Source organism: Lissotriton helveticus, chromosome 10, assembly GCF_964261635.1.
Source record: "Lissotriton helveticus chromosome 10, aLisHel1.1, whole genome shotgun sequence".
Classification (NCBI taxonomy): domain Eukaryota; kingdom Metazoa; phylum Chordata; class Amphibia; order Caudata; family Salamandridae; genus Lissotriton; species Lissotriton helveticus.
Genome location: NC_136071.1, coordinates 679,377,366 through 679,398,093, shown reverse-complemented (window position 1 = coordinate 679,398,093; position 20,728 = coordinate 679,377,366). Strand labels below are relative to the sequence as shown.

The following is a 20,728-nucleotide window of genomic DNA, read 5'->3' as shown; positions in this document are numbered from 1 at the left end:
GCGGAGGGGGCTGTTTTTTCCCCGGCATGCTGAACTCCACGTTTTATTCTTGGCAGGATCTTTTGGCTAGGCGCTCGAGAGAGCAGCATGCGGCTCCAGGAGCGCATTGGAAGGAGGGGTGGTGGGTCCCCGCCAGCTCCACCCCGAAGGGTCGAGACGGCCGCCGGGGGACGGGGAGTGAGATTTGACGCTGTGGATCAGGCTACGGGGTCATGTGCAGAGGATAGGCGGAGGGAGAGTGTGGACCTGAGTGACTTGATGAGGGCGTGTAGGGGGAAGGTGGGGTTGAGCCGGCTGGAGTCCCTAGGGGGCGGCCAGGAGATGCGGTGGGGGGAGCTGGAAGGAGGGTGCTTGGGCGGTGAGGAGGAGGGGGAAATTCGGAAGAGGGAGGGGGAGAGGAGTAATGTTGTTGGAAGTGTATTGCAGGTACGCCCACGCCAGGATGCGCCGGGAGTGAAGGCCCCCTCAGCTCAACTGGTTAGGCGGCGGGATCCGGTGCGGACGCCGACCTTGACGCCAGGTAAGCATGGTGACGGAGCGGGGAGCGGTTTGGGCAAGCCTCGCAGCGCGCAGGTGTCAGTGGGTACGGATGCTTTGGGGGAGGACATGGTTCGGCTGGTAAAAGGACGTTATGTGAAGGACACAGTGGTGGGCCTGGAGGGGGTGGGGGTGACGGATGGCGAAGGGTTGGGGAGTGCTGGAGCAAGCGGTGGCGGGGGTGCTGCGGCAGGGAGTGCGAAGGAGGTTGAGAAAACCGCCGGGGCGAAAGAGAGTTGCGTAGTCCCAGTGCGCAAGCTCCCGTACATGGGGGTGACTAAGCCGCTGGGGGCCATTTGTCGGTGGCAACGAAGGAAAAAATATGTAAGGGGGAATATGTGGAGATTTTGAAGCTCCTTAACAGGGAGCTGACATCGAAAGAGGGGTCATAGGAGGAGGAGCAGGAGTTGGCCAGGCGCCCAAAGGTACCGCTGACGATTGACAATTGGTCAGCGGCATTCCTGATATACGCTAGCGTATATTGCGAGAAGTATCCGGACAGGGCCATAGCACTATTCAAGTAAATGGACGTGGTCAGGCGGGCTCAGGTGACGTACGGGGGTTACGCATGGTCTCATTATTATGAGGAGTTCCGGGCGAGGATGGCATCGGACCCGGACCCGGACATGAAGTGGGGCGAGCTGGACTCTCACTTGTACCAACAGACGATGGGCGGGGCAAAGTTCGGCCGCACCATATATACGGCCAGTGGTTTGCCGCTTGCGCCGACCCGCTTTTCGGCCCGCCCTACCCATGGGGGGGTGGGGTAGGTAGAGAGCGCAGGTCAGAAAACGGTCGGGCCTGCTGGGATTTAAATAAGGGTGTGTGCGGCAGGCAAGTGTGCCATTTCTTACAGTTCCGCGAAGGGTTATCAGTGTTCAGACTTGGATGGCGCACAACATGTAGTGGTGAAGTAGTAATGATGGGGTAAAGTTGTTTGGTGCTGCTTGTTCAGAGAGAACCCTAAAACTCTGAAATCAAAGGGTGGGAAGCCTACCCTTATGATACATCCACTGTCCAATCAAGCGCACACAACAGTTTTAATGATATGGGTAATCAAGTTAAAGTCTTCCAAGGATAAGATCACACACGAGTGTTCATTTTCATTCTTGTTTTAATTAGTATGTGGATGTTTCTCCTATCAGAGGAGATCCATATAGAAAGAAACCAGCCGACACGTGTTTCGTCAGTAAGGGTATTAACCCATTGACTCTTCAGGGCTGCACTAGTATGGATTAGAGTGATCTCGGAAGAACGGTGATATTTCCAACCCGTTCCTGTTTGGGTTTTCAAAATTCGATTGTGCAAGGGTCCGCACCAAGAAACAATGGTAATGAACCGAAAAGCGTAGTTCGACAATGGCGGGTAATGCCAATTGTCACTGTGTAGACGGCGTTATGCCGTACGAGTGAAAATCAAGCGTATTTGCCGGATACGGGAAAAAAAGGGCACGAATGCTCCAAGTGCGCGAGGAGACATCTGGTGGTGCGATGCTGGGGAGTTGGGGGAGGTGCCCAAGGACAGCAGCCCAAGGCGGCGGGGATACAGGCCGGGGGGCGGGGGGAGGAAAGAGGGGCAGGATCTATGGAGAAAGGCTCATACACCAGTTAGGCTAGATCGGATCGAGCCTTTGTTTGCGGCGTATCCGCTGACGGAGGATGCGGCCGTTTTGCGACAGGGTTTTCGAGAAGGTTTTCGATTGGGCTATGAGGGCCCATGGATCGCACGGTGGGCCGACAATTTGAAGTCTGTCAATGCACACAAGGGGATTGTGCGAGAGAAGTTGTTCAAGGAGGCGAAGGAGGGCCGGATGGTGGGCCCCTTCCCGGAGCCGCCTTTGCAAGATCTGATTATCTCACCAATTGGGGTGGTGCCCAAGAAGGAGCCGGGGCAGTTTCTGTTGATACAGCACCTGTCATGGCCGGAGGGGGTGTCGGTGAATGATTACATCTCGGCGGAGCTCACGTCGGTGTCGTACTCGTCCGTGTATGTGGCGCGGAATATTGTGGCAGCGATTGGGACGGGCGCTCTGATGGCAAAGTGCGACATTAAGTCGGCTTTCCGGCTGCTCCCGGTACACCCGGAGGATCACCAGTTATTGGAGATTCAGTTTGACGGGGGCATTTTTGTCGACAAAGCGCTCCCCATGGGATGCTCTATATCCTGTGCGTTGTTTGAACGATTCAGTTCCTTTTTGCAGTGGGCTTTTTTCTGGCACACAGGCTCTGAGACGGTGACGCCCTATCTGGACGACTTCTTTCTGGTGGGGCGGCCGGGTTTGACGGACTGCCAGCAGCAGCTGGACGGTTTTACGGACCTCATGGGTTACTTAGGTGTTCCCCTGGCGCCAGAGAAGATGCACAGTCCCAGTACCGTGCTGTCATTTCTTGGTATAGAGCTCGACTCAGCGGCCATGGAAGCACACCTACCGGAGGACAAGAGGTCGGCAATGTTGACATGGGTGGGAAGCATGTTGTACAAGCGGAAGGTGACGGTGCGGGAGGTGCAAGTCTTGTTGGGATATCTGAATTTTGCATGCCGCGTGGTGCGGGTAGGGCGTACGTTCTGCCATCGGCTAGGTCTGGCGCTGTCGGGTTGGCTCTGCTGCACCATCATCTGCATTTGTCGGCGGGGACGAAGGAGAATTTAAGGATGTGGCAGGCGTTTCTGGGGCGGTTCAATCATGTGCCCATGGCACCACCGGAGGATTGGGAGTGGGACGTCACGCTGTCCTCTGATGCGGTGGGAGTTGGAGGCTTCGGACTGTATTGGGCAGGACGGTGGTGTGCGGAGCAGTGGCTGCCGCATTGGCAAGCGGGGGGCCGCAGCATTGCATTTCTGGAGTTCTTTCCGTTGGTGGTGGCGGACACGGTGTGGGCGCAGGAGTTGGCACATAAGCGGGTGTTGTTCCGGGTGGACAATATGGCTGTGGTGCAGGTGGTTAACAGGCAGTCGGCCTGGGATCCGCAGGTGCTGAAACTGATGAGAGTTTCCGTGCTAGGCTGCTTGGAGCATGACATCTTATTTCAGGCTCGACACGTGCCGGGGTGGACAATGACAATGCGGATGCTTTGTCTCGTTCACAGTGGCAGAGGTTCCATGGGCTAGCCACGGAGGCGGATGAGGCCAGGACGCCGGTTCCGATGGATCTTTGGTCAGTGGGAGACGCCGGGTCGTTCAACTGGTGAGGGCGTCGGTGACCGGTGGCAGCGGGAGGAGCAGGTGGTACGGTTCATGTTGAGTTTGATGGACAAGGGTTTGTCAAAGGTGACAATTGCGGGTAAGTTGTTGGCGGTGACGTTCATGGGGAAGCTGTGGTGGGGTTATCAGCCGTCGGCGGGGGAGTTGGGGGCGCGTCTCCTGGAAGGTTGGGCATGGGAGAAGGGGGCGCGGGTGAGTCAGTGGAGGCCCATTACAGAAGATATGCTGGCGTGCTTGCTTGTTACAAACGCTGCCATCGATTTGCCGCGATGGGGGAGGCTACTTTGTTCTCAATACTCATGTCTTGGTTGTTTTTTGGAGCTTTGAGGGTTTTGGAGCTGGTGGGCCCGAAAGGGGGGCCGGGGGTCCTGTGGGAGTAGGTGGATGTCGGGACTGGGAGGTGGTGGGGCGCCTGCGACGCACAAAGACGGATCAGCGGGGGGAGGGGACGTGGGTGGTGCTGGGGTCGGGGAGGTCCGAGGGGGTGTGCCCGGCGGTGTGGGGACGGCGCTTGGCGGCCGGGCGGCGGCCGTTGGCAGGGGAGGTTTTTGGTCGGGGGGACAACGGCAGGGTGACTGCGGCTCAGGTGTTGTGGGTCCTGCAGCACGAGCTACGGTCTATGGGTGAGGACCCGAAGGCTTTCGGGACGCATTTGTTTCGAATCGGGGAGGCGACAGAGGCGGCGCGTCGAGGATGGGGGAAAGAGGATATCAAGCGGTTGGGGGTAGAAGGGGCGCAATGACATGACAGAGTTTCCCGCCCTCTCACATGTGTGTCTTTGCAGGTGCTGTGGCGGGGCCAGCTGCGGCGGTGTTAGGCATTTACATTATAGGACACTCCTTTGTAAAGCGAGCAGAGAGGGCTCAGTGGGAAAAGCATCGGAGTCTTCATTTGGAACTGGACGAACGGTTGTTTCAATGTCATTGGAGGGGAAAAGAGGGCATGTGCTGGCACGAGTTGGTGCCGGTTTTGAATAATGTAGTACGAGGGGGAGTGTGTCCTGATGTGGTGGTCATCCACTTAGGGGAGAATGACCTGGTATAGTGCAAGGGTCTGGCATTGGTCAAGCAAATGAAGAGGGACTTGTTGGAGATACGGAGAAGGTGGGCAGGGCGTCACGTAATTTGGTCGGATTTCATTCCCAGGAGGGTGTGGAGGAGGGCGGAGAGGTCAGGCGCCATAGATAGGACGAGGAGAAAGATTAATAGGGAAATTAAGGTGTTTTGTGCAAAGGAAGGTTTGGGTAGAATGGAGCACCCTGAGCTCAGGTACGGGGCAGTGTATTTTTCAGGGAAGACGGGGTCCATCTGTCTCGGTATGGGATGGAACTTTATATTGTCCAATTGAAGGAGGCAATAGATCAGGCTCTGGGGGTGTGCAGATATCCAAGGGGGCAGGCTTCCTATGGGGCGGTCGAAAGTCGTTAGGCGGCTTTCGAGTGGCGTTTCTTTCTAGTTAAAAGGGGGGAAAATAGGAGGCCTGGGTTGTTTGACTGGGGGTGGGGAGTACATATGACAAGTTATTTTGTTAGGTAGTGATGCATGTTGCCTTTGGTAATTTGTGGTTATGTTGCTATTTGTGGGGAACCATTTAGGGGTGGGGGTGAGGGGTTGTTAGGTAATTCATATTTTAGCGAGGTTTAGTTTTGTACGGCGCAGGCCAAGGTTTTGTGTTTGTAAGGTGCACCTGCTTCCAATAAAGCGGCCTTTGTCACACCATATTTTGTGTCTATGGTCGGTGCTTCCTTCCCCCCCCCCTCCCGATGGGCCACAATGTATAAATGTTTGGTAGACAGCCACTGTCAGTTTTGGCTGGCATTCACCAAACATTTCCAAATGTGTTATTCAGAAACAGACTTACAAAGTGAGTGCTTGTGTCTGAAAAACAAAAAACGAATGACCCCCAACCCAGGGAGATTTCTCCTCAGGTGCCGCCCATTATTGTTTTCTTTGTCCCTCACTGCCAAGATTTTCCTGGTGGAGACAGAGAGAAAAAAGGCATTACACTATCCTTCCTAAATAGGGCAGACAGTGTAATGTCTTTCCTCCAACGGCCCCTACTCCGTTGGCAGTCAGTGGAAGCTTCCTGTCGATGGAGCCAACAGAGACTCTGTTGGTAGAAAACTTATGGTTCACCCATCGCTAAATCAGGCCCTTAGTTATTAAACTTGCCATAGAAAAATATATGTTGACAATTTATTTTTTATTTTAAGATTTTCTAAATATACTGATATAATTAATTTTGATTCAACATTCATTTGTGTTACTTGAATATACAGTGTTTTACTTACTAATGTAGCAATACCACCTGTAGCCCTTCCTTTTGGATTTGATTATGCCTTTTTGCTATAACATCTAAAACATGGGAGACTAAGTTCGATTGCATACTAAGTATCTTGAAGACCCACAATTTTGTGCTGCTTAATGAAATTGTCTAAATCTCAAATATCAAGTATTTCTGAAAAAAACATACAGCCTATAAAACCCTACTTGTAGTTGAAATCTCTCCATTTTCTACACATCTTCGGTTGCTGGTTCTTAACGAGGAAGGGTTAGGGACATATCTCAGATTGGGTGTAAGGAGCCAGGCAACTACAATGCCATAGCCCCTGTGTTTGGACTTTTCTATTGTGATTAATCATTAACTTTAAAGAACGGTCTTTACTAATGGCTGAGTGACATGTAAGGGTTATTCCTTCGATATAGGTGTCCGGTTTAGTTGGTCTGACGCACATCTTAGGAGGTATGCATATTAACTAGGCTTCTCTGCTATATATAATCCGTAGGCTGATGTGATAAAAAAGGTGTTGGAAATTTTATGTATATTTTGACACTCCATGCCCTATCATGATTTTGGACGGACCGCCACTGACAGGCTATCAGTGGCGGTCCACCCAACATCTGGGGCTGAGGTGTGACTGCCCCATTATGATGCGGTCGATCAGAGGCAGCGGGCAGAGGGATCGACCGACTGCTAGAACAGGCCCAAGCAGCCCTCTGGTCGGAGTGTAATACTCGACAATGGGGGCGGTGCCTTTGGAGGCACCACTGTAGGGATTACATGTCCCTTTTCCCTCTGCCTTTACATGGCAGTCAGACTGCCATGTAAACACAGACAGAATGGTACTTTGGGGGACCCTAGCACGGCTCCCTTCGCCCATGGGCCTCCGCTATGGGCTCAGGGGGGAGCTTGTGGCTTCCACCAAACATCCATACACTGTGTGCCAGACACCCCATGGTGCCTGGCACACGCTGCATGGATGTTTGTCGATTCAGAAAAGGGGGTGGTGATGAACAGAGTGTCTGAATTAAGCAGACCACTCTTACCCAGTCCAAAGATCAGGGCTTGATCCATCACCGTTATTTAGCTCACTGCCCCATCCCAGCTCAGAACCTGGCTATATGCAAATTAGTCTGTCCCTGGCCCAGTGCATCAAGGGAACAGGGCAGACCAAACTACCAAGCCAATTCTTCACCAGAAAGGAGACAAGCTACCGGGGACCGGTTTCTGGCATTTCAGCCTCGTCGGCCCGGCTTGCTTGAATCCTGATGGAGCAGTGAGCAAGGGACTCATGTCTGAAAAATTCAAAAGCGTGGAAAAGCCAATTCTACCCGGAAGCTTGTTTCCTTCCCAGTGTAAGAATTGGCTTTTGTAGTCTGGTCTGCCCTGTTCCCATGATGCACTGGGCCAGGGACAGACTAATTTGCATACAGCCAGGTTCTGAAACTGGGATGGTGCAATGAGCTAAAAAACGGTGTTGGATTTAGCCCTGATCTCTTGACTGGGTGAGAGTATTCTGCTTAATTCAGAGACTCTGTCCATCACCACCCCTTGTTGTAAATATTTTTGTCCACCCTAAGCGTGGAAGGGTATACTCAGATGTGAGTCCCTTGCTCATTGCACCATCAGGATTCAAGCAAGCCGGGCCGAAGACGGCTGAAATGCCAGAAACCGGTCCCCGGAAGCTTGTTTCCTTCCCAGTGTAAGAATTGGCTTTTGTAGTCTGGTCTGCCCTGTTCCCATGATGCACTGGGCCAGGGACAGACTAATTTGCATACAGCCAGGTTCTGAAACTGGGATGGTGCAATGAGCTAAAAAACGGTGTTGGATTTAGCCCTGATCTCTTGACTGGGTGAGAGTATTCTGCTTAATTCAGAGACTCTGTCCATCACCACCCCTTGTTGTAAATATTTTTGTCCACCCTAAGCGTGGAAGGGTATACTCAGATGTGAGTCCCTTGCTCATTGCACCATCAGGATTCAAGCAAGCCGGGCCGAAGACGGCTGAAATGCCAGAAACCGGTCCCCGGAAGCTTGTTTCCTTCCCAGTGTAAGAATTGGCTTTTGTAGTCTGGTCTGCCCTGTTCCCATGATGCACTGGGCCAGGGACAGACTAATTTGCATACAGCCAGGTTCTGAAACTGGGATGGTGCAATGAGCTAAAAAACGGTGTTGGATTTAGCCCTGATCTCTTGACTGGGTGAGAGTATTCTGCTTAATTCAGAGACTCTGTCCATCACCACCCCTTGTTGTAAATATGCATGGATGTTTGTCAACATAGAATTTACTATTGCGGCATGTGCTGTGGCCCTTTTCCGGGCAGCAGCACAAGCTGCGATAGTAAAGGCTATGTTTCCAACCGCCGTGCGTGGTTGCATTGTAATTTGGTGGGTGGGACCTCCAACTCCTTGTCGGGCATATATATTAGTTATTACATTCATTTTAACTGTTAGTATTGTTAGTATAATTGTTATTAATTTAAAAAATATATAGTTTGTCATTTTAAATGTATAATATTTTTAATGCAATTCATAATTTATAATGTGGTAATGGGTGATTTGGTTTGTATCAGAATAGATTTGGAAGCTAATTAAAGTATAATTATATTAATGTTTATATTTTTTGCTTTATTGGTAAATAAATATTTCATTGATTAAATATGTAACTATGTGATTGTTTGTTATTTTATTTAAGATTAATTTGGTAATATTATTTTATGTCTCTCGAAATTTATGTTCGCGATTGTCAGACAAACCCAGTCCAGACTATTTGTAGGATGCTACAGTGGTAATGAAGATTAACATAAATTTGCTCAGCTTCATCTGAAAGTCTATCCATGGACAGGCAACTTTCTTTTCTTATGAGTCATTTCCAATTTATGGAACCCCAGAGAATGCTGCATTCCTTCTCAGACCCGAGACTGTCCACTGTTGACTGGGAGTGTAAATGATTTGGGGAAAATCTCTAAGGTTTCTGGACTGGACTTGATTTTGTTACTTACTGCTTTTCACTTTGTTAAAATTCAGAATTAATGAAATTGGCTTGTCCAAACTCAAAGTTAATTGCTCAGATTTTGAAATAATACCTGTTTGGCCTAAAGATGGTGGCTCTCAAGTTTGTGTTGTGCTGAAACAATGACATGGATCCTAAAGTATAATGAGGGTGATATCCCCTGGCTTATGTCTAGACATAATATATAGATTGATTATACTTACTCTTACAATGTGTGGTTCTTGATAAAGTTCTCGGGTTTCCTTTGGTTTCCCGCCAATGACTGCTAGTGAGATAACAAATATGGATTTTGTTATTTGTTTTGGTGAGTATAGTTGGTAATAATTGTTTTAAGGACCTGCCTACAAGAAAACACAAACTCTCTAGTGGTGAAAAATACCTATTGCAAGCTTATAGTGGGTTTAGAGCCTGCCCATTTCTTACCAGTAGTTGGCTTTGCTGTCATTCTTATTTGCTTGATTTTCATTTGTTATGTTGTGTGGGCTTTCCTTCCTCTTCTTGTGCTTGTCCCTCCTTTAGAGCGTGAATGCTTTACTTGTGTACTTCCACTGCTGTTTTTTCAAGTGTTCCTTACTTCCTTTAGGTTAAGCACTCCATGAGAGAATATGTGTTTTCCAGCTGTCTCCCTAGAGTACTTTTTCCCCATCTGCACTTTGTGCCGGTTTCTGCCACCCATAAGCTTCTCCCCTGATCCCTCCATATTTTGCTTGCCCTCAATTATTTCTCTATTGCATTCCTTTCTCATCTCTGTGCTTCTCCCTACCTGCTCCACGTTGCTCTGTCTGACCCATTTCATGTCCCCAGATCAATGCCCTCCATGTTGCTTCCATCCCACTGTATTGCTTCCCACCAATGGTGCCCTACTTATTGCTTTCCACCACCATTGCCCTCAGTTATTCGCCTACTTGCACTTTAAAAAAAACAGTTTTGTGCTTCTTGCTATTTTTGAATTGCCCATCTAACTCAGTAAATACAGAAAAAGCACGTGTTTCATTTAGAAGGTGTGTGCATGGGTGGTGCACACATCTACAAAATGACATGACCTTTTTTTGTTTGGTTCATTTACTTTAGCCATGCTGCAAAACATGTGGGTGCTGTACAGAAATGGCTAAAAACCATTGGCAAAGCCATAAGTCCTAAAGGCAGGATCAAATGCTTGGATTATTATTATTTTTTTAACAAATATTTTCAATTACGTTCATTTCTTGTGTTATATAGCATAAATAAATATACATAATTTTCATACTTATATGTAGCTTTCTGTCTGATGTAGTTATGTTTTCCCCTTTTCAGTTACACATCATGATTATTTAGATATATGTGACACATACAGAATACATGTTTAATAATGATATTATTCATTGCAAAACAACTCACCAAGTCTGCTCAAATATATGCACAGTATTTAAATTGAATTGATCTCTCTGCTCTAAATAAATTGTTCTAGCATTATGAGCAAAGTTTCAGAGAGTTGATTTTTTCATTTCTCGTTTATCATTATTATTAAATAAAGGGGATGCACAATAACCAGATAATGCTATTTAATTGAAGAACAAAGTGTGATGAGCTAGAGAGGAACTTTCTGGCTGATGACTGAGACAGGCCATGTAGAATCAGATCATCTACTTATGCTGAAGGCTAGTGGTGGGTGCATTTAGGTTTTGCTTGGTGCAAGCACAGATGATAATAGTGGACAATGCCATTATATTGAACAGTAGCTTTATTGTTCCAAGCACGGATGCTGGTGTGAGCCATCTATGAAACTCCATTAAGACTTAACTGTCGGTGTTGCGTTTAACTTAGTAGGCAGAAGTTATGAGGATGGGGCTGGTATAAAACTGCATAACCAAAATGTAGCATTCGTTTTTTGTGGTTCAACCCTATTGTACATGTTGCATCTACTATTCAGGTTGTTTTTATCATAGTTACTGCTCATAATGTGTAGACTAGGGTAGGATTTGGATTTCATAGTGTTCTTGACTGTGCCTTTTTATTATGAAAGAGTGTTGAGTTCTACAACTTATTTATGTCCTATTTTATTGAATTGATTGTTACCTGAAACGATTTTATGTCATGTACTGCTCATGCAGTCCCACTGGCTTTCTGTCTCATGTTCGTGCATTGACAAAGTTCTTAGTGATAGAGGGCCTGAAAAGCTCATTCCAGGGCCGTGCTCTAGAAGATCCAGAAATCCTATCATGCAGGACTGAAAGTTGTTTGTTCTTTCTGACTGAATGTTGTCTTTTTGGGGAGACGGTTTGCACATTTTCATTATTGATTATTAGCTCATCGAATGTAGATACTACATTTTGCACAGGTTTGGACTATAATTCCTTCTCTCTAAATGTGCTGCATTGTTTATTTCAGTGTCCTAGAATAGCTTCAAGGCTACGTGTCTGAACCCCTTTAAAACTCCTAAAGAAATAAATATGTAAAGATAGCTTCTCTCCTCATTGAATCATTAGGGTAACTATTTGCTTCTGGCATATATATCTAAGGGCATTCTTGCTGCTATTCATTATAACAACATTTTAGCAACACTTGTGCGAGCTGATGGTGATTGAAGGAGAATCTTTCCCGTCCCGATCAACAGACTCTTCTTCATCAGAGCAACACTACACACCAAAGTGGGGAGAGTCTTCTTCCGTTTCCTCTGGCAAAATTCTGATTGCGTACACCTGGTTCATAGATGTTGGTGAATCCCAATTCCTTATAATACATTTTGGATGCTGTCCTGGGCCTTCTTCTGGTTCACAACCTTTGGTCTCCAGCAATTCTATCTATCTATATCAATGTGAGTGAGTTGACAATCATCTTCCTGGCCATGTAGGTCTTCCTGAAATCTTTGTGCTATGTTGTTGAATTTAACGCTTAGGGCATGTGGCACTCGGTCATTCAACCAGTGCACATGAATAACACCATAGCAGACTACTTGAGCAGAATAAATTATGCTCCTTGGTAGTTTTCTTCCTCTTTGAGCAGTGGTGGCTCTGGTAGGGGTCAGACTTTGTCTAGACCCAACAGTAAGTATATTGTCTTTGCATCTTCAGCATGGGGGCAACTTATGTACCACGTGGCGTTATTGCTTTTGCAGTTCATACTCTTAATGTTAGGATTGCCTTAAGGGCTGTATATCATCTATTGATTTTTCAATCAAAATTGGAATACTACCCATTTATTGTTTAGTCTTTTTAGCTCCGTTACCCCTTTTGCCAGGAATAATGTTCTCTTTTCAGTTTTGTTTAGCAACTCCTTATAACTGCCCTGTCTCGTCTGTCCGTTTATAATTCTCATTTTCCTTCCTCTGTCTTCTTTCATCGTTTTTTTGCCTACTGCTGTGTTAGCTGTCAATTATTTAAACTGAAATTGTTTGCATTTTATATTTTCTCTATTGTTTAAATGTTTTCCTTACTGGAAGAAACACTACATCTATCTTTTGTGTACATTTTCCTTTCCTAATGGTACCCTCCTTGGTGTAGTTTGAACCTCCTCACATAGGGACCCTTTTAGCTGTATTTTAATTTTCACATCCTGGTTACATTATCCAAAACGTACTTCTGTGAAGTAATATGCTTTTTCAAATTCTTTATATAAGAAGGTGGCCCTTTCCAAGTGTACTTTTTCTGACTATATATATATGTATATAAGAATGCTTTTAGAATATTTTGACTCAACCAGTTAACTTACAAATTGGCCGTATTTAGGTACGTATATAGCAGGGGCCTGGAATATCTGATTCTTTTCTGTATTCCCCCGGTAAGGTACGGGGTGGCGAGGCCGGGGGTGGGGGTCGGGGGTCGGGGGAAGGGGATGTGGTGATTTGAATTTTCAAAAGAAACACTTACCTGATCTTGCTGCATCTCTCCATCGCCGCGTCTCTCCCATGTCGAGTGAGTCTCTTCTGGGGACTGGGAAGCACCCAGGCTCCCCTGAGCCAACCACAACACTGGAGTGCAACATTGTGAATGGTCTGAGCACCGTGGTTTGGTGCTCAGCCAGGGAATGAAGGCCTGGGCATGTTCTCTATGCAGGCTGTAATGCAGCCTGTATGACATGCTCATGAATGTTTGGCCAGAATGAGAGCGCCAGTCAAACATTCATGCACACTTTACAGAGTGCACTGCCCCTCCCCAACGACAGGGGATCCAAGCCCCGCCCTAGCCTGACCATGCGAAAAATAGAATGATCCTTGAGCAGTGAGGCGATGCACCTCCGCCATAGCGGTGGAGCCGCCACTGATTTCAGGGGCTATTCTGCTGATATTTACCGCCTGCTCTGAGCAAGTGGGTGTAGAGCCGCTACAAGTAAAACCGGGTGTGGTGTTTTCAGACCTGGTAATTTCGAGCCTGGAAACACCTCACTACTTGCAGTTTCCCTACTGCCCCTCAGGTTTTTGTTCTGCCATGTCTGTAATGAGGGCACTAGTGATACCAAGTTGAAAGAATTGACGAAAACTTGCAGGTTCTTCATGTATCAAATGAATTCTTGTGACAAGATTACATTTTAGATCTGTGTAGTGAATGCACCTGATGTGATTTAATTTCCCTGTCTTTTTGTTTTAGTCATTGGATATGATTTTGGAAAAGATGAAGTCGGTTGGATTCAATTTTCAAGATGTCAGAGCAGTATCTGGAACAGGCCAGGTAGTACACAGTATGCCAGAATTTGTCAGTAGGCAATTTTTGTAAAGTTGCATTTTTTGTTTACACTTAAAAATAAATTCAAGAAAATGCATGAATCATTAGAATGTGACCATATACTGAAGATAATGTGAAACAGGTGTAAAACTTGGATTTTCTCTTCTATCCCCTCATCTAATTCATATTAGTATTGTTGGAATACCACGTTTTGTGATTAGTAGATTATCTCGGTTTTCTTATTGTACATACCATGCAGATATAATGCAGATGTCATATCAGAACATTTGCCTTTTCATTTGCAAATGCATATGATAGAGACTCAAATCCTCATTCATATTTAAATTGTTCTTTTATTTTAAAATAAAAGTTCTCATTATTCCTTCAAATGGTCCAGGAAATGAAAAAGAAGTATTAGGGCTATCCTTTCTGTATGCCCTTTACGTCATCTCATAAGGCCAGGGTTTCTGGCTGGGTATCGGACAAGAACTAAGCAGTGTGTATATGCTTGAATGCACAATGTCGATGTAGACAGCTGGCTTGGACCCCATCTGTCAAGATGTGAAACCCTTGCTCCAGTGACTGAGACTGGAAATGTAGAAAAAAGGAAAAGACAGGGACATCTACTGGTTTTGGTAAGGCAGCAAAACACAAAGTAATCAGCATTGAGATAGAGTTGGACTGTCCATGCAAGTATGAAGTGACTGGTAGGATGGTACACCTACAGTGCATCAAGACCAGCTAACTTCTACAGGGCTTTTGAGCTTAGTGATGCTGTATTATCTAAGGATATGTCAAGAGTAATCATCTTGGCAGAACCCCTAGGTTCTGGTTCTCCTCTACGTCCCTACATTTGCTTTACTTCACCTTTATAGCTAACTCACATTTATGCATAGTCAGATTGAAGTAGTTCATTGAACAAAGGGTTTATTTGCCTATGGAAAGTTATATTATTAAAGAAGAATTACCTAGGGAGAGTTAAGGTGATAGCACATTTCTCAAGAAATGAAAATGATAGTCAATCAGTGTTTCTGCTGAGCAAGCCTGGTTTTTAATTGCACTATAGCTTTCTCAATAATCTATTGCTAGAATTATGGTCTGTTGTCCTTTTACATTTCTAGTTTGAATTCCTCATAGTCTCTTTCTTTATGTTCCTGTTGAATGCTGGACAAAACCTTTCATGAATAAAAGGTTAACACAAGCTGAAGTCCTTGAGGCACAGTAATACTCTCCTATTCGGCAATCAATAGCATACATTGCTTTACATCTACTAATGAATTAAGATATTGGGTGAAATTTCTAGACTTGCAATACTCCTTCATGTACAAAACAAACACTTTCCAACCGTTTCTGATTTTCCTCTATCACATCTACTCACCTAATTCCATTCTATACCTATAAGTGACTACCCTCTGCTTTAATATCTACTTGAATATAGAATTTTCTTTTAACTATTTAATGTATTTTTTTCAGAATGTTATGTGAAACTCTATAATGTATGCTATGTAACCTAAATTTTAAAATATGGAAAAGCAATGGTAAAATGTGAACAATATTTTATATTGCTTGCAGCAACATGGAAGCGTATATTGGAAAAAAGGAGCCAATGGGATTTTGACGAATTTATCAGCTGACCTTCCTTTACACGTACTTTTAAAGGTAGTATGTCGGATCATTGCAACTAGTTTAACACATTCAGCTATGATAACACTAGTAATTCACAGTAAGTAAAACAAATAAAACCGTAGCAATGGAAAAAGAGATGTTAACTTTACTCCAACCGTACTCTAGTTATACATTTCTGAATGATAAGATGTTGAGCCTAGGGTAAAATCAGATGTGTTCTGTATCTGAATCATGACTGATGTACAGCTTATTGTAGCCCTAGGTAACTGGACCCCTTATTGCAAAGCCCTGTCTACTTTACCGGGGAATCGTAAAAACGATGATTGATTAGGCTTCTGCTTTATTAATACAGTCCTGTGCCCGTGAACTTCCTCACTGCATTAACTCTTTCCTCGCACAACATTGTGTTTATTTTTCTGATAATATTTTTTTAAACCTTTGCGTTTCCAAGATTCTTTACAATCCAGACCATAGACTGTTGTGTACTGGGCCTTGAAGATGCATATGATGTTTTTATTGAACCTCATATAATCCCTGCATAACCTTATATGAGCCATAATTACAGCATTACTAATGCATTGTATTGAAACATTTCATATGTGATTAATTCTACATATTTAAAAAATACAATCTGTGTTTAATCTAAGCAAACACACTTGTACACAAATTACATTTTACAACCTGTTTTCACGCTTATAATGAAAACATAGGCTACCTATTCTGTACCAGGTCCGGAAACCACACGTTAGATGTAGTAATTAGTTTGCTCTTCCTGATTACTCTCAAATAAAGCAATAATTCCCATCTGTGACTATTGCTAACAGCATACGACACCTTCTTTCTGAGCAAATATTTGAATGTACCCTGTTTATGAAAACATAATGAAATATTTAAATGTAAACAAAACTCATTTCTTTTTTAGGTTTGGCTTGACAACACAGCTGTTTGGAACAGCTGTTGTTAGCAATGCTTTAAAATATGCAAGGAGTGTGCTTTGGATCCAACCACAGGAGTATCTCTCCCTCTCGCCTTATGCTATTGGTAGTTTGGGATACCATTTGCCCATTAGGGAGTCCATGCTTTGCAACACATAAGGATTTAATTTACTTCACAAAAACTTAGGCAATACCAATTAAAATAGCTCATAGATACATGTTGTGCACATAAACATTTTTTTCTCATTACCATGCTTTGTAAATGTATAAATCAATGATTGTTTGCTACAAAAATACAAATGGTATGGCAGCTCAATTCCTCACCCCACAGGGAATTCCAGCGGTGGGAACACAAAATACAGAGATTATGGATGGAGAGACCTCAGCCACATTTTCGTAGCATGCTTCATCTTCGGCCAGTCCACCCCACAGTGTTAGGACAATGCTAACACAGTGGTCTCAACCTTTCTGAAAGGGACAGCATGTTGTTGTTTAAATTACCATCATTTTCTCAAGACAAATAACAATCTGGGTGTCTCAATACCGATTACCCAATACAAAGTTGTTCATTTCTTACCCCCTTACTCTTTGTCTCTCTACACAGAATGAGGGCCTAATTACAATGTCGGTCGGAAACCCTCTGACCGCTGGTCGGAATCTTTCCGACCAACATTGTAGGTTTAAAGTCCGAAAACTGTGTTATGATGATGGTGGTTGGGGTTTAAACCGGCCGGCTAATACATCACGGTCCGTCAGCCAGTCGGAAAGGCCTCATAATCCCATAAGGATGGTGTTCCCGCCGTCTGGATTATGATGTCGGTTTCCGACAGCCAATCCATGTCGGCTTTTCTGACATGGATTGGCTGTCAGAAGACTTTGGGGACCTTCCCCCCGACCCTCCTCATTTGGCCCTGGGGGGCAACTATAAGTTTTTTCACCCACCGCACAAGATCCCATAGGAAAATGGATGTTTCCAACTGCACTGTGTGTGGTCGCATCCAAATGATGCGGTCGGTACCACCGACCTGCGGTAAGTCGTTTCCCATTCCACAATGGTGTCAGGCGGACATGAGTCCACCTGTCATCGTAATCAGGGCCAAAGTGTTGTAGGTAAAAGTTGCCAATATATATTTTGTTCTCTGGATTTCCTTTGGTCTCTTTTAGAATAGTATTGTTACTGATACATAGATGTGTTACCAATTGTTGATTATAGGAATAAGGATTGGGACAGTCATGTTGACTGAAATCGACTGCAGTGTATTACTTCTGATGAAATAAGAAAATGTACATTTCTTTTATGTTGATCAACATTGAATGACTTCTACTTTGTTCATTTTCTTATGTTGTCAGTCTTTTGCAATTCTGTGAGAGCAGCAATTAATATAATTGTCTTGACAGAGAATGTGTTAGGCTCAATGATGCTGGCAATTTTAACATTGTGTATTTTAAGTTTCTCCTTGTGATTTCCTTCTTTGTCAGACTTCTTTTGCTATCAATGACAGCCCCATCTGGATGGATTCTAGTACAACTGCAGAGTGTCGGTTACTTGAAGAAGCTGTTGGTGGTGCACAGGCGCTGGCGAATTCTACTGGTTCACGGGCATATGAGGTATGATTTGTAGAAAACACAAAATGTGATGTGAGAAATGTGTGCCATAATTCTAAGCACTGGCAATCGCTCTGGATAGCATCCCAACCCACCGGTCTTGGGTTGCTTGTGTTCCAGTTCAGGGAGGACCAGGCCTGGCAGTTCATCTAGATTGTTCCCACTGGAGCAGGGTTAAGACTGATTTGCATGTGGCTGATTCCAAATTGATTTGCCATGGTGGGCAAAGGAAGGATGGGTTTGAATGCTACCTCAAGTGATTGCAAATGGTTAGACTTATTTTAAGCATTCTCCCCTTACATTGTGTGTGTGTATTTGATGTAACACTGTAAGGGGCCGAGGGTATGCCCAGATGTGGGTGCTGTGTTCACTATGCCACTGAAACCAATCTGTACCTAACTGAAGTGCCCCATTCAGGGCAACACCTGTCTTGGGTTGCTTCTGTTTCAGTTCAGGGAGGACCTTGCCTGGCATTTCGGGCTGGACTATTCCCACTGGAGCAGAGTCAAGACTGACTTGCATATGGCTGGTCCAAACTGAGGTGGCATGATGGGAAAAACATTGATGGGTTAGAATGCTACCCCAAACAATTGCCAGTGGTTAGACTTATGGTTAGACTTACTGAATGCATTTCACCGATTACCTTCTGTGTGTTGTATGGCCTGTATAAAAACACAACCACTAAGCATTACCATGACACTTCATCTATAACAATTGTTTTAGTGAACATTGCAGACTTCAATTTTTGTAACACAACCCCATATGTAAATCAGCATGTGTTTTCTCACACATCCTGCTAATCAATGTGTCTAGAGGACAAAAGGTTAGTTACTGCTTGCTACCCTTTCCTTTTTTGTCTAATAACAATATTTAATATTTGTGATTCATTTTTTAATGTAATTGTGGTTAATAGGAACTCACCCATTGGAATCTGCACAGAGAATAGTAATGAGGGTGATAGCCATAAGATACATTTTTAATACATATCAGAAACATATCTCTCTCTTCGTGAACTTAGAGTACTTAAGTTTGGTGTGCACCCTACTAGCTCTACCACATGAAAAAGTTACTCAAAGTTCAAATTTTCAGTCAAATTCTGGCACACAGACCACAAGTATAGATACGCAATACAAGATAAATGGCAACATCTTTACGTGTTGTAGATTTTAACTTATCTATACAGCTATGGAGTAGACCTTTGTGTTGCTCAGTCCATTATCTTTTCATTCATTTTACATTGCTATTCAAAGTTTCTGTTAGAAACAGACAGACAAACAAGCCTAAACTCTTTTTTCTTTTTTTTCCGTTTCTCATGCCAGTCCTTTATTCTGTATTCCTTTTTAGGTCCCACCTAAAGGGATATATGACGTTACAACGCATACTTTTACCACGCCTACCATTACCACGCATTTTTTACAACGCATGATCCATTACAACGCATACCATTACAACGCATGTATTTACAACGCAGGTACCTTTACAACGCACACCATTACAACGTAAGTATTGGTAAGTATATAATATTTTTTTAAATGTAATTTAATTAAAATTAATTTAATGTAATTTAATGTAATTTAATTTAATTTAATTAATTTAATTTAATTAATGTAATTTAATTTAATAAATTTAATTTAATGTAATTTAAATTTAATTATATTTAATTTTTACCCTATACCCCTTTACCCAAAAACCCAAAACTGACCCTAAACCCTAAAAATACCCCTTTACCCAAAAACCCAAAACTGACCCTAAACCCTAAAAATACCCCTTTACCCAAAAACCCAAAACTGGCCCTGAACCCTAAAAATATCTCTGTACCCCAAAAACCCAAAACTGACCCTGAACCCTAAAAATACCCCTTTACCCAAAAACTGAAAACTGAACCCTAAAAATACCCCTTTACCCAAAAACTGAAAACTGACCCTGAATCCTAAAAATACCCCTTTACCCAAAAACTGAAAACTGACCCTAAACCCTAAAAATACCCCTTTACCCAAAAACTGAAAACTGACCCTGAACCCTAAAAATACCCCTTTACCCAAAAACTGAAAACTGACCCTGAACCCTAAAAATACCCCTTTACCCAAAAACTGAAAACTGACCCTGAACCCTAAAAATACCCCTTTACCCAAAAAACTGAAAACTGACCCTGAACCCTAAAAATACCCCTTTACCCAAAAACTGAAAACTGACCCTGAACCCTAAAAATACCCCTTTACCCAAAAACTGAAAACTGACCCTAAACTCTAAAAATACCCCTTTACCCAAAAACTGAAAACTGACCCTGAACCCTAAAAATACCCCTTTACCCAAAAACTGAAAACTGACCCTAAACCCTAAAAATACCCCTTTACCCAAAAACTGAAAACTGACCCTGAACCCTAAAAATACCCCTTTACCCAAAAACCCAAACTTATAATATTTTTAATAAAATGATATACTTACCAATACTTACGTTGTAATGGTATGCGTTGTAAAGGTACCTGCGTTGTAAATACATGCGTTGTAATGGTATGCGTTGTAATGGATCCTGCGTTGTAAAAGTTGCGTGGTAATGGTAGGTCGTTGTAAAAGTTGCGTTGTAAAGGTTGTATACCCACCTAAAGACAGCGTTAGCTGTTCGTTGTAGAAAGACCTGTTGTGTACAATGCAAAAACTTCCTGTGGACTTTGGGTCAGCCCACTGCATTTCATTGGTGGTTTTCCCATCAGTTTCAATTGCGTTCTTCTTATTACATGGCTTGCCTTTCTCTTCCGCTAGACCATACCTGCTTTAGCATCCTTTATTTGGATGACTTGTAGCCTTCCACTGCTTACATTCAGAGAACTACTTACTTTGGTTTTAGCACTCCAAGAGAGTGCATATGTTTTCTTGCTTACCCCCTGTGTGTTACTTC

The 20,728-nt window shown here is 44.2% G+C and overlaps 1 protein-coding gene across 1 annotated transcript in view; it reads left to right on the top strand.

Moving 5' to 3' along the window:
- XYLB (xylulokinase) overlaps nucleotides 1–20,728 on the top strand; it is a 1,059,043-nt gene that overhangs the window by 130,582 nt on the left and 907,733 nt on the right. The window contains exons 4-6 of the mRNA XM_078664347.1: nucleotides 13,592–13,672; nucleotides 15,239–15,325; nucleotides 17,707–17,835. Of these exons, the coding sequence (XP_078520473.1) occupies nucleotides 13,592–13,672; nucleotides 15,239–15,325; nucleotides 17,707–17,835 (297 nt within the window). The remainder of the gene's footprint in view (nucleotides 1–13,591; nucleotides 13,673–15,238; nucleotides 15,326–17,706; nucleotides 17,836–20,728) is intronic.